This window comes from Acartia tonsa, chromosome 11 (assembly GCF_053477335.1).
Source record: "Acartia tonsa isolate MP-2025a chromosome 11, ASM5347733v1, whole genome shotgun sequence".
In the NCBI taxonomy this organism is placed as follows: Eukaryota; Metazoa; Arthropoda; class Copepoda; order Calanoida; family Acartiidae; genus Acartia; species Acartia tonsa.
In genome coordinates, this window is record NC_137270.1 from 31,600,714 (window position 1) to 31,615,298 (window position 14,585).

Sequence of the window (14,585 nt, forward strand, 5' to 3'; positions counted from 1 at the left end):
AGTTCCGTGTATTATTCTATAGTTTTATTCTGCAGGGCTCGGCAGCCGCAACGAAGCCTCAATTAAAACCCATCATTAATCGCAGGTTAAGCCTCGCAGACTGTTGATTTTGAACTACATACAATAGCTATAGAGTTGCTGCTCAAATAAATAAAAACAAAGTTCGTACTAACCATTTATTAACGGACATTGTTATTTACATTCTAGTTATTTGACAAGTAAATGATTCATCATTCAATAATATAGGGAAATTTTTGTTATGTAAACTTATATAATTCTTGTTACACTGTAAAAAAAAGTAGTTAGAAATATATTTTTTACAGTGTACTTTGTATTTACAATAGATGACAAATTATAAAATTGTGATGGCACAAAAGAAGTTGGAAGATTTTTCCCGTATCGCTTCGAAACCGATTAATATCCGGTGGAATAGAACCGGTTCTCAGCCAAACTGAAAAATTATGTATAGAACCGAATTAAATCCAGTTTTCTACGAATATAAAAATATACAATCACAAGATTAAAACCAGCTTTTTTTAGTACGTGCATCTCGAGGTTAAAAATACTGGTTTTTATCCTATAAATATACATTTTATATTCGCGATTCTAGAAATAAATATTAAAACAATTTTACAAATATTTTCATATAATGATTATTCGGATCTATTACAGTTCATGGTTCTTTAAATTTTCCTAGAAACAAACATTTTACCTAAATATTAAAGTCTATTAGCAGCTAAACGGTGGATCGTATAATGTTGCATATATAATTATGGAAAGGGAGCACCCAGCTAACGAAAATGCGCAAAAAATAGTCTAGTTTTATTATTTCAGTGTTATTCAATTATACCTTAAATTATGAATTCTTGCCTGTATATACGATGTCCAAACATAAGTTCAGCTGTTTGGCCGCTAGCAGCCTTTAGTTTTTTTGTTGGGCGGGGGGGGGGGATATGTGAAAATATTATTATTTTACAGTATACTGTATTTAATTCTATAACTTTTAACAATAACGAATTGCGAAAACACATAATTTTATTTTTTGCAAGTTTTTTAATAGGAGTATAAAAATGTATTAATTATATATAACATCATGCACCCATTCTCTTAATCTATTAATCTATGGCTGTTAGTTAGGTTAGAGATTTTACATGATTATTACAAATATACTTTATTTATTTTTATAAACTAATACTTTCAAAGCTTTTTTGAACATAATTTGTTATAATTATTGAAACACAATTATTTATAAACATTTAGAAGAAGAAAAATCGTTGTTGTAACTTTTTAAAAACTATTATGTTTTTCTCCTAGGTTGCAGGTTTTGGTAGTATTGTAAATATTATTATATACATTGACTTTTATTTAGCACCTCTAGAATGAAATGATTTTTAGAAAAATACATTTTTTATGTTATAAAGTATTTATGAGTATTTTACATTGCTACCTAAGACAAACAAAAAATTAATGTAATTAATATTTCTCTTAACAGTTATTAATTGTAGATCAGCTGTTTTATTAATTCCAGCCGCCGGTCAGCTTGTGGAAAAGCTCGGCGTTCAGCTGTTGATTTGAGTTCTTGCTGCGCATCGACAGGAAAATGTATCCGCCAATAAACTCGTGGATAACCTTGCAGTCAGCTGACAGACACTGAAAAAAAAGGTATTTATCGCATCGTCGTATTATAGACAGCTTTCCTCGGATATAAAAATGTACAATTGTAAGATTAAAACCAGTTTTGTTAGTCCCAAGATGTCGAAGGCACGGGCTAAAAAATGGTCTCATTATTATGATTGTACATTTTTGTATTCGTAGAAAACAGGATACGATTATGGTTTAGAATGGTTTTAGTATGGTTTAGAACCGGTTCTAATCCAATGGATATTAATCGGTTTCGAAACTATACTGGAAAAATATTATCAAGACATGCTTTGTTAAACATTTTTGGCATGCTTCCTACAATTAAAATTTTGACGCCAAGTTGTTTTTGGAAGCAGCTTACAGTGTCTCATAAGAATGACGTCATACAATACTAATGACCAATGATAGGCAGGCACACATTTTTATTGACCAATGGAAGATTGTATACTGGCCTTTCAAAAGTCATTTATATTGTATGACGTCATTTTAACGAGGCACTTTTTTGTTTCCGTTTTTCGCCGATTTTTCTTGATGAATATTAGTGCCTTTTAAAAATTCAGCTTGACGACATTTTTGCAAAAAGAAATCTTAGAAATTCAAAGTTAAGCTATTGCCATGAAGAAAATTATCATTCAATTGTAAAATCAAAGTTTCATAAATATTCGCTAATATTTGGGTACTTTTATTGAATTTTAATTAAACTAGTCCAAACTTTCAATAAAAAATCAAATCTATATGGTAATTTTGAATAATATCATTAATTTATCGACCAATGTCATATCCCTAAAGATAATGTGATACCTGGAAAATAACATTTTTATCATCCTCAAACTGAATCATCATGTGTCTTGTCTCCCAGTTTACATTCCATGCCTGTAATTACATGATAATTGTTATTTCTATAATTCCTAGGATAACATGGTATAATATTATAAGCGAAGCATCTCTATAATCTAGTCCTAAAAATGTAAGCATGTCCTTAAACAGTATATAGTATTTTAGCCATTTTGCAACAAATTTTCACAAATAATTTACAGATTATTTTTCGGATTAGACCTGTAATAATCAGAGATAGAGATCTGTTATAAGTTTACATCAATTAATATATCATATATTAGGATTAGTAAGTTTTTTTTAGATTATCATTTAACAGTAAGATTTGAAAAATGATTTTTAATCAAAAAGTTGCTAAAAACAATGGAGGGAGGAGACTTTGGACTATTTATTACACTAGTCCCAAAAGATTTTTTATAGCGTTTTTTTCTTATTCGCTGACTTAGCATTTTGGAAACTAATTGAATTTTGATTGGCTGATTCATTAGATTTAGTGTCAAAACGTTTTAACCAATAATTGTAATCAACAGAAGAGGTAATTTTGTGTATCATCATTGGGGATGTACATCAATTTATCAGTCAATGTCTTATCCCTGGACAATATTACCTTCATGGTGGAGTATCTCCAAGTCTTGATATGGTCTCCAGTCTGAAGATTCATTCTCATTACTCTGTTGGAGGCAACTCCAAGCAGTTCATCCTTTCTCTCGCCATGGAACCTGGAAAAATATCGTTATATAAAAGTAACATGATGTCTGTCTGTATGTACCTAAGAATCTCTATAACCACTGAACCGATATGGCACCTATTTACAATGTAGTTGTATCAAACCAACCAATATAATAGGCCTCTAGAAATAAAATAACCCCAGAGAAAAACTGTATTTACTACTTCTTTTTTAAACTAAAATAAAAAATAGGGGGTGTAGACAATACCCAAAAGATGCACTAGATGCCTCTAGGGGCGTTGCCGCTAATGATAAATAGATTAATAAAAGTAAAGATTTATAATCAAGAAAAAGTTGATAAAGTAGGGAAATATTTAGAGCTTTCTCCTCAAAGTTCATTTTAAGCACTGAAAACCCAACGGTTCTATCTGTTACCTAATCTAACCTGCCCTAAAATAATACACAAACAAAAATAGGTAAGCTTTTAACTGGTCCACACAGTTTTAAAATGACGTTTCCTTATTCGTTGGCTAAACAACTTTTGGGACATTTATTGAATTTTGATTGGTTGGTTCATTAAGATGAGTACCCAATCATTTCAAACTAATTGTAAACTTCAGAAGGGGTAATTTTATGTAACATCATTGGGGATGTACATCAATTTATCGGCCATTGTCTCATCCCTTTAGATCCCTGTATTAACATACCTGACAACAAAAAGGCTGACACCATATTCTGGAAGGCTCTGCCAGGCGCGGATAAAGTTCATCTTGGCCTCCAGAAGGTTCAAGTCTTTTACGTTTGCGTGAGACTCTAGGATCTTCTGACGAACCTAGATAATCAAAAAAATAAGATAAACTGGATGCGTGTCTGTCTGTTTGTATGTACCCAATGGTCTTGCTAACACATCACTCTATACAGAAAAGCTACTTCCTTCAAGTGCTACTATAGGCCTGTTGGGTGCAGACGCTAATGTTCTACTAACAAAATGTATAAGCCTGAATGCACTTGAATGATCCTATAAACGGCTGAAAAGTAAAAGGTATGAGGAACAACATGAAAGTTAGAATTATTAGGGTAAGTAATAAATTTTAAAAATTAATAAATGGGAAATCGATGTATTTATGCGGAAGTCTATAAACGATATTTTCATCAAAAACAAATCTAATTCTATAACATAAAGTAGTAAGATTATTTTTTGAGGTAGCTTAAGATTTTATTAATTACATAACCTATTGAGCTCTCCATTTAAGGGAAGCTTTATAAAGGTTCTGGGATGATTTAGGAATTTTATCATTTCGATTTAAGTCTCGGGATGCTTTTTTACTTATTTTTAGATACTAGAGGCGCAGCTACTAATAACTTAAATATAATATTTAAAAAATATTTCTATACCTTAGATTTAATCTTCCTAGCAAACCTCGGGGCCACATAATCCTCCGGGTTAATTTCAATGGAGGCGGGATTAATAGCTGGAGCTTGGGCTGGAGCCTGCATGGACAGGAAGGCCTTGATGGCATTTACCTCCATCTCAAAGCTTGGATCAGCCAAAGTTTTACCTAAACAAATAAGAATAAATAAGGGATCTAAAGGGATAAGACAATTGTCGAAAAATTAATGTACATTTCCAATGATGATAAACAAATTTACCCCTACTGTAGATTACAATTAGTTGTTAATACGTTTGGACTCTCAACTTAATGAACTAACCAATAAATATTCAATAATAGTTCCCAAAGTTGTTGAGCCAACGAATAAGAAAACGTTAATATAAACTTTAGAGACTAGTGAAATAAACCTCCCAATGTCCCCTCCAACCCTGAGAATAAATTGTGTTTAAAGGAAATTTTATAATTATTCTTATGGATTGATAAAGATAGTCAAGGTCGTACATAAATTGAATCTCTTTCTTTATAATGAGATTTTAACTTGGACGCCCTAGTAGACATTTTACATATAAAACCTTTCCACAACAATTAACTTTTTTAAACCATGATAATTAAGATAAGATATACCTAAAAATCTAAATATAGATGAAAGAAACAGCGTAAAGTGCCGCCAAAAAATGACGTCATACAATACAAGGGACCAATGAGAGGCCAGTATAAATTTTACCATTGGTCAATTACAATTTATACTGGCCTATCATTGGTACTTTGTATTATATGACGTCATTTTTTGGAGGCACTTTATGCTGTTTCGAAATAAAAATAGTAAATTATTTACCTTTAGCTGCAAGTCTACAGGCGGCTAACCAGTTTGCATATTGTTGCTCAGAGCTAAATCTAAAAGTAATACAAAACTAAATGTAGAGATATCCATAGAATATATTTTAAAAAAATAAAATAAAGCATGTACAAAGTAGAACGATGGTGGCGAGTGGCATTCCAACCTCCAGGAGAAGAAATACGCACAATTCCTAACTACTGAACTAATTGAGTTCCACATATTTGGTGAAGCTTACAATACACACCAGTATGGTTTTAGGCTATCTATGTTAGAGGCGCAGCCACTAGTATTATCATAATGATTATATAAATACCCAGATAGTTAGAACAATAGATAAAATAAACTCTCTATAGTGCCTATAAAAAATGACGTCATACAGTACAAATAACCAATGACAGACTAGTATACAATTTAATTGACCAATGGCAGGTCATTATTCATTTAATAGCAGGCCAGGTAAAAAGTTGCATACCTGAGATACATATCAGACATTCCATCAGCACTGGGCACCTCCAGCTTAAGTTCATACCTGGCAGCTGACAGGTTTACTGCTGGGGTTACCTCACATCCCTGACAAATAGATAAAAAATTAAAGTCTACCAAACATCTAATTTTTAGATAATATTTTCTAAATAATTTAGGTAAGTATTTAGAAAGATAGATAGAGAGACATATATACTATATAGTTAGATACCTTGAGAGGGACAGAAAATAGAAGATCACTGCTACTTCCATGAGAGATATATAGATACCTATCCATATAGCTAGATCAAAATATATTGTATTGGAAACCTTGAGAGGGACATAAATAGGAGTTCACTGTTACTTTCAGGAGAGATAGATAGATATTTAGGTGTGTGTAGCCATAGTTTCTTAGTGTTAGTCATGGAGTAGAGACACTTTTGTATGCTAGCCACAAGGAGAGATAAATAGATATTTAGATAGCCAGATAGAAAGATAGATAATTCGATACTTTGGGAGGGACAGAAAATAGGAGGTCACTGCTTTTTCCTGGAGAGATAGATGGATAGAAAGATTGATAGTTGGATACCTTGAGAGGGACAGAAAATAAGAGGTTACTGCTACTTCCAGGAGAGATAGACAGATATTTAGATAGATAACTAGAAAGAAAGATAGATAGATACCTTGAGAGGGACAGAAAACAGGAGGTCGCTGCTACTTCTAGCAGAACTGGATGATTTGTAGGCAAACAAGAACAGATTCTTACAAACAAAGTACAGCCTCTTGTAAGACTTCAGGGTAAATCTTTTCGGCCTAAACAAAGATCAATAATAGTTTAAGATACTTTACCATTAATATAAATGTTAAAAATTTATTCTATTTAAGAAAAAACTGCATATTAATCTTGAGTGTTGGATAATGTTCATATTTATTAGTTGAAGGCTCTGGTTTTAAAAATAGCCTTGGAAAAGATAGGTTTTGTTTATATACAAGCAATTAATCTACATTTCACAAACTTTTTACATCATATACACTTAACAAGGAGTCTTTTAGGTAATATTTACATCTCAGTTATATGTCAAATATAATCACTTGATTTTTAATTGATTATTAATTAGATGCACCTGTATATTTTATGATTCTATTTTTTTTACAACTTATGTACATCAAACATGATCTTAAAGTCAAAGTGATATATATGTTCAATTTTAATTTTAAGATATTTTTAATTTAGAATCAGAGCACAAAGTTATTTTTAGTGTGTATATTACAGGGAAAAGACAAAAACATTTTGATTTTGTTCATTTAATCCAAATTTTTGACAATTTGAACAAAATCAAAAAGTTTTTTATTTAGTTTAAACCTCATGATACAAGAACACGGAGAGCATTCTCCCTGCCTACAATAAGAAAATTAAATAGATATTTCAGAATTTGTATGTTGGTAGTTTTTTATTTTCAGGGGGAAGCTCTTTATAGTGTACTAGCGGCTACGCCCCTAGAGGCCTCTAGGGGCACTTGAGGAGGAGAGAGTCGAATTTGATAATTCAATTTCTTATTTTAGATTTTAAAAGAAAAAGTTAAAAAAAATTTACGTTTGACGTTTGTTTTTCGTTGAACTCTCTTTCTAAAATTGGTAAATTTTTAAAAAATTTAATTTCTCTAGGGAGGGTGGTGGTACCCTCCCCCAAAATAGTTATAAACCTTCCCGGGACATATGAGAATCTACCCTGTTAAGGAGAACCCAATCGGTTCAGCGGTTAGCGAGATCCTTCGGTACACACAGACAGACACACAGACAGACAGACACACAGACAAACATCCTGTTACTTTAGTATAAGGTAGTGTATATAACAAAAATGACTTCATACAATAGACCTGACCAATGATAGGCCAATACTCAGACTAAATTACTAATGGCAGGCTAGTTTACATTTTAATTGACCAATAGTAGGCCAGTATGACGTCATTTTTATAGGCATTATAAAAAGCTTTTGCTGTGTTTGTAGTTAATCCTCTTTCAATGATCTCACACCCTTCCAACCCATATGAAAATAGAGCCCTAAGATGGTAGGGGCGCAGCAAAGAAGATGCTTACTTGAAATATTGTAGATAATCAGACATGGATGGATCTTCTGTCACACTGTTGTAACCATCAGATCCTGCACCTCCCTCTAAAGTCATCTAGGTAGATAGATATACATTAGATAGAAATGAAATGAAATGAAATATTTATTTTATGACACATAGTAAAATAGGCATACATATATACATGACATAAATAATCACAAACAAGCAGTAAAATTGATCATGATTAATTGATTACAGTATAATAACAAGGTTAATAATATCCACATAAGACAAAAAAGTTAATATACGTGTCAAAGGACTAAATAATCTCTCTCGAGGTGATATTAGATAGCCTTTGCAAATATCAAAGAAAAATAAACTAAAAGGTAGTGTGAATCTTTTTATTAAAACGAGAAAGTAAACATTTTATAAGGGTATATTACAGGGATATGAATAGAGAAAGGATTTGCAGACGGAAATGGTAGGATGATTGTGTGAGTGTGTGTGAGTTCATATTAATGATTAAAATACTTATAATTAAGTAAAGAATGGAGAATTGATTAATCTAAGGCTTGTAAAACAGACAACATAGAGGTTTTACATTCTTAGGTGGCAAGAACGACAAAGTAGTCTATTACATGTTATATCTATTCTTGAGAGAATACATTTTTTAAGCTGCTTCTTAAATTGATTTAGGTTTAAGGCATTTTTTATATTGTCACGGTCATTAAAACTATTCCATGTATAAGGTAGAGAACAAAGAGGAAGCCTCTCTACTAAGTTGATTCTGGAAAAAGGAACAGTGAGATTATTATTGTTCCTCAAATTATAGTTACCATTTAATTCCCCCCTTCTTGGCCACATGTTATTAAAAGACCTGGGCAACAAGTTATTTATGTACTCATAAATAAATTTTAATTTAAAATAAAGTGATAAAGATTCAAAGGGTAAAATATTGAGATCTTTAAATAAAGGTCGAGAATGACTATAATAAGTTGCTTGCTTAATACATCTTACAGCCATTTTTTGTTTTGTTATGATACCAGTAAGATTTGAATGTGATGCACACGAATAAATAAGGATTCCATAAACCAAATGACAATGAAAAATAGAGAAATACAGAGCCTTGAGGGCTTTTTCAGTAAGTAGACTTTGACATTTTCGTAGACAAAATAATGATTTAGAGAGTTTTTTGTTCAACTCATTTATATGAACTTTGAAATTCAAGGCTGGGTCCAGAAAAATACCTAAAAATTTTATAGCTGGAATATCACTTTCATGGTTGACAAAGTCAATTCTATGTCTAAGTAAAGGGTTAGGGTAAAGGGTATTTGGTTCATTATCATCAAAATAGAGATTGATTTCATTCCAAGGAATAAGAGAGGGGGTAGGATAAAATATAGTGAATTTTGTTTTGTTGGGATGTAATGACATTTGATTAGCCCTAAACCACTGGGAAATATTTTTGAGTTCTGCATTAACAAATTCAACAAGCTCATTCAAGTTTTTACCAGATGCTAATATAGTGGTGTCATCACAGAAGAGAAGGACTTTTAAAAGTGTTGTTTTAGGCAAGTCGTTAAAAAATATAAGAAACAAAATAGGACCTAATATGCTACCTTGGGGCACTCCACTGTCTATCTCTAATGGATCAGAATCAAAAAGGCCAAATTTAACAAATTGATTTCTACCTGTTAAATATGATTCAAACCAATTGAGCATATTGCCATGGATGCCAAATTTACGTAACTTCATCAGAAGAGTATTTTTGGGAACACAATCAAAGGCTTTACGAATGTCACAAAAAATTCCAATTGTATACCCCTTGTTATTCATAGCTTTACTAACGTGATTAAGTAGGTGAATCATGGGATGAAATGTTGAGTTATTTGGCTGGAATCCAAATTGTAGTTCATCAATAAGATTATTTTCAGAAAGATATGCTTGCAAGTTTATAGCAATAAACTTTTCTAGAATTTTTGAAAATATAAGAAGTAGAGAAATTGGCCTGTAATCATTAAGATTAAAAGGGTCTCCGCCCTTTTTGAAGACAGCAGTTACTTTTGCAATTTTAAATTGGTCAGGTACCGAACCAAGTTCAATTGATTTATTGAAAATATGGCATAAAGGATCTAAAATATAATGGACAACTTTTTTTAATAAGAATGATGAGATTCCAAGGTTGTCACAAGATTTTTTTATCTCAAAGTTATTAACAATTTCGGTTATATTTGCAGGTGTGATTGGGGGAATATTAAAAAGATTGCCAGATTCTTCAAGATAAGAGTCAGGTGGTCTGTCAGTAGGTGGTATAGTCTGTCGAATATTAAGAGCAATACTAGAGAAATGCCTATTAAATGCCTGTCCTATGTTCTTTTCACCAAGAATGTCATTACCTTCAACAATAATTTTATCAGTTGTAAATTTTCTTTTTGAGTTCAAACCAGCTGCATCTTTAATAATTTGCCAACTCTTTTTAAGATTGTTTTGGTTTGAGACAAGAAGATTACTGTAATATAACTTTTTTGCAGTTTTTAAAACTTTGTTGTAAATATTTTTATATTTAGTATACAATTCCTTATTCTCAGTTGTTGGAACTTTTGCTAATCTAGATTGTAATTCAAATTTCTTATTCCTAGACCTTAATATACCTTTGGTCATCCATTTTTGAATGAAGTGGTAATTTTTATTAAATCTGATTTCTTTAACAGGAAAGTTTTTCTCAAAAGAAGATTGAAATAAGTTTTGGAAAATAGCATAGCTTTCTGTAGGGTTATTTTTTTCAAAGACTTCATTAAAAGACAAATTACTTAAGTCATCTTTAAAGCTTTCAATATTATTGTCAGAAAAGACTCTGGTGGAAATTACTTTTGGGCTTGGCTTGTGTTTATTAGTGCTAATAAAATGAAAGGTTGAAAAGTGATCACTCAAATAAGTGGTTATTATTCCAGCAACCATTTGATCCTTAATATCATTTGTCCATATGTGGTCAATAAGTGTAGCTGTATTATTATGGGCTGACACTCTAGTAGGATTAGAGATCAGCTGCAGGAAGCCAGCGCTGAAGAGCATGCTGACGAAATCAGCTGTATAGTTATGTACATTGTAAGATAATAAATCTAGATTAAAATCTCCACAGAGAATAGCTTTACATTTTCTTTCATTAATTGAATCTAAAATTCCTTGAAAATGTTCCAAAAAAAGCTCAATTTGCATATTAGGTGTGAGATTGTTTACACCAGTGCTAGGAGATCTGTAAAAATTACCAATAACAAGTTTTTTCTTGTTGTTAAATTCCAATTCAATAAATAAGCTTTCAAGAATTTTTTAATGAAAAATGGAGTACTCATTTAGAACAGAGAAATTTAAAGATTTGTTAATATAATATGCTACCCCTCCACCAACGAAAGTTGATCTTGTTTTAAATACAATCGGATGATACAAAGATATATCAAAAATGGATGGAATGACAATGGAGTAACATTCTTGTATACAAATGATGTCAAAAATAACCCCTTTTTCTTTCCAAAAATAAATTAAATCAGAAAGGCTAGAAAATTTAGCATTTATGGATTGTAAATTTATACTTAAAATAGAAATGTTTTTAGAGTTATTAAATTTTTCACAAAATTGATCAGGAGAATAATATGAACTATCTAAGTCAATTTCTTTATAAATATCAAAATCTTCGTTGATAGATACATATTAGATAGATAGATAGATACACACTGTTGTAACCATCAAATCCTGCACCTCCCTCCAAAGTCATCTGGATAGATAGATATACATTAGATAGATAGATACATATTAGTTAGATAGATAGATACACACTGTTGTAACTATTAGATCCTGCACCTCCCTCCAATGTCATCTAAATAGATATACATTTAGCGTGATATTGTATAGCCAGGATATTAGTGTTAAACAATAGATGGGGAAGGGGTTATATAACTGTATGTCCCCAACCCGAGGACCCTTTTCCCACTTTCAAATGGGTCTTTAAAAATCAACCAAAAACTTCGGGAATATTAACAGATAAAAGTCGCTACAAAAGCTAGTGAGATAGTGGTTAGCCAGGAAAGAAAATATAATGTGTTGAAAAGAGTTTTATTGATTGGAAAAAAATAGTTTATTGACAAACTTTAAAAATAACGAATGTAAAAAAATATTTTGTGAATTTTTACATGGAGGGATGGGACATTGGGCTTCTAGTCCCCAAAGTATTATAACAATGTTCAATGTTTTCAATGGGTGGTTATCATTGTGGACTCATCTTGAATTTTGTTTGGTTTGTTCATAAAGTCTAGTGTCAAAACGATTTAACCATTAATTGTAATCTACATTTATGGCTAACTTTGTGTATCATCATTGGGGATGTACATCAATCTATCGGCCATTGTCTTATCCCTTTAGATCCCTGGCACTTTTACCTGCAGCTTCTTAAGTTCTTCATCAACATCATCTGTCTCATCCTCGTCATGAGTTGGTTGAGGAACATTTGCTTGCATGGCAACCTTCATTTTAAACAAAAGGTTGCGTGATTTATAACAAAATATTGCGACTTTATCATTATATAACATCATATTATTGTCATTTACAATAATATTATTGCAAAATGTAATAAAAAACACTAAAAATTTTGTAATTTTTAAAAGTATGAAGTGAACATGTCGTCTAAAAATAGTATACTATCTATATATATCTATCTGTCTGTATTATCCCATCTATCCATCTATCCATGTATCTGTCTGTTTGTTTGTTTGAATGTTTGTAGGTTTGTTTGTCTGTCTGTCTGTAGTATAACATTATATCTGTCTGCATGTCTGTCTATCGTTTTTTCTATCTTTATAATAATCAATCTTTTAATTAACCTGTAGCTGTAACGCGGCAAAGAGCATCATTTCTTCTTCTGTACAATCTATCTCTTCATTTAACAGCTGCCATCTAAAAATAATAATTTAACAGCTGCGTATTTTTAATATTCCGCTTGGCCGTCTGTATGAGTAGGATCTCCAAACAAAGTAGCTAAATACTGTTGTGGGATGAACTGAAATTAGTTTCCGAATGTGAACACATTTTCCTAGGTGTTTCCCAATCCTATCTCAATATTTGCTACTAGCTAAAAAACCTTCAAACTTCAAAAAAAAATCAAAATTTGAATGTATTAACGATTTATACATTATACATTCAAAGTTTTAATATTTCAAATTTTGATTTTTTTTTTTGAAGTTTGAAGGTTTTTTAGCTAGTAGCAAATATTGAGATAGGATTGGGAAACACCTAGGAAAATGTGTTCACATTCGGAAACTAATTTCAGTTCACCTGTTGTGGAATTATATAGACAAGCTTGTATTTAATGTTTTTTACGGTGAGGGGAAGGGGTTTGATAAATGCTTACATTTAGATAAATTTTAAAAATGTAAAATATGATTTTTGACTACCGACATTAGAAAATCACTTATCAAAATCGAACCCCCCCCCCCCCCCCCGTGAGGTAAATTCTAAAATTTACCTCACTAAAACCAGTTTGCCCCACTAAAATCAGTGAGGCTCGCTAAAAATTTAGAGGGGATAATTTCGCCTCACTAAAATTTTAGTGAGGCAAAAGTTTTTTTTAAGAATTCACCTCTGTTATCTATAAAGTTTTGGAAGGGGCATATAGGGATAATAATCTTGATTTAATTTTCTATTTTACAACTGATTTTTCGTAAGAACTCTTTTTTTGTTAATAATTTTATATTGAAAGGTTTCGTGATTATTTTATCATATTATTAAAAAGTGTACCTGGCTTGCTCATAGATCTGATTAATTCTGTTGGAGTCAAACTTTGGGCTCAGGTCATAGAAGTTGTAGTATTTATACCTTAAATAGATAGATATGTATTTCACATAAGCATACCAAAAAATATTACTACACATTGGCCGTTGCAAAAGCTGAAAATACAATGATATTGAGTTTATGAAAAATAGTTTTGGTTTTTTGTTTGTTGTTTTGAATTGAATATTTATTTCTGTCTGTCTTTTTTTCTCACCATTAAATCTTATCTATAATATAAAGCAAAAAGATGCATACTAGCCCTCAAAATCTAACTCTTAACGGATTAGCCTGTTCTATTTAGGGATATAACTAATGGTCCTGTGATGGTTTTATGCTATTTTGATGCTTTCCCTGGTTTGTTTTATTTCCCATATCCTAGACCTAGCAGGGGCCCCAAAACTTTCCGGGCCTTTACCTGCATGGCCGCCAAATGCCCAATATAACCTATCGTAACCTGACCTAATTTAAAAAAAAAAAAACTACTTCCGGCCCTCTTTCCCTCAACTTTAAGAACTTTTTTTAAAATTTTGTTTGGTTGATTCATTTAGTACTTGAGTGTTCAAACGTTTGAACCACTAATTGCAATCTACAGAGGGGTAATTTTGTGTATTTTAATCAGGGATGTACATTAATTTATCGACCATTGTAATTTGTCTTATCCCTTTAGATCCCTTGGTGTTTACCTGAGATGAACAGTGTCAAACTCCCTAACTCCCTGTTCCATAATTGAGAGAGAAGAATCCAACCACCTAAAATATGAAAATCATATTAAGAATTTATAAATATAAAGTTTAATTCATTGATGACACTATGACAAATATTTCCAAAACAATCTTATTCCTGAAAAAATACAAGTACATACATGT

At 31.4% G+C, this 14,585-nt stretch overlaps 1 protein-coding gene across 7 annotated transcripts in view; it reads right to left on the reverse strand.

The window, feature by feature from the left end:
- Nucleotides 1-162: 162 nt before the first annotated feature.
- LOC145332169 (unc-112-related protein-like) overlaps nt 163-14,585 on the reverse strand; it is a 93,822-nt gene continuing 79,399 nt past the window's right edge. For 2 of the 7 annotated variants that reach the window (XM_080177126.1, XM_080177122.1), the window contains 15 exons: nt 14,403-14,468; nt 13,687-13,764; nt 12,774-12,846; nt 12,333-12,416; nt 11,656-11,671; nt 7,931-8,000; nt 7,197-7,232; nt 6,517-6,646; nt 5,844-5,941; nt 5,369-5,427; nt 4,538-4,701; nt 3,850-3,974; nt 3,083-3,194; nt 2,443-2,514; nt 163-1,650 (listed from right to left, as the gene is read on the reverse strand). In XM_080177126.1, coding sequence (XP_080033252.1) covers nt 1,519-1,650; nt 2,443-2,514; nt 3,083-3,194; nt 3,850-3,974; nt 4,538-4,701; nt 5,369-5,427; nt 5,844-5,941; nt 6,517-6,646; nt 7,197-7,232; nt 7,931-8,000; nt 11,656-11,671; nt 12,333-12,416; nt 12,774-12,846; nt 13,687-13,764; nt 14,403-14,468 — 1,315 coding nt within the window. In that variant the 3' untranslated portion in view covers nt 163-1,518. Of the gene's footprint in view, nt 1,651-2,442; nt 2,515-3,082; nt 3,195-3,849; nt 3,975-4,537; nt 4,702-5,368; nt 5,428-5,843; nt 5,942-6,516; nt 6,647-7,196; nt 7,233-7,930; nt 8,017-11,655; nt 11,672-12,332; nt 12,417-12,773; nt 12,847-13,686; nt 13,765-14,402; nt 14,469-14,585 lie in introns of all 7 variants that reach the window. The other 5 variants (XM_080177127.1, XM_080177123.1, XM_080177128.1 and 2 more) reach the window with 3 other exon arrangements.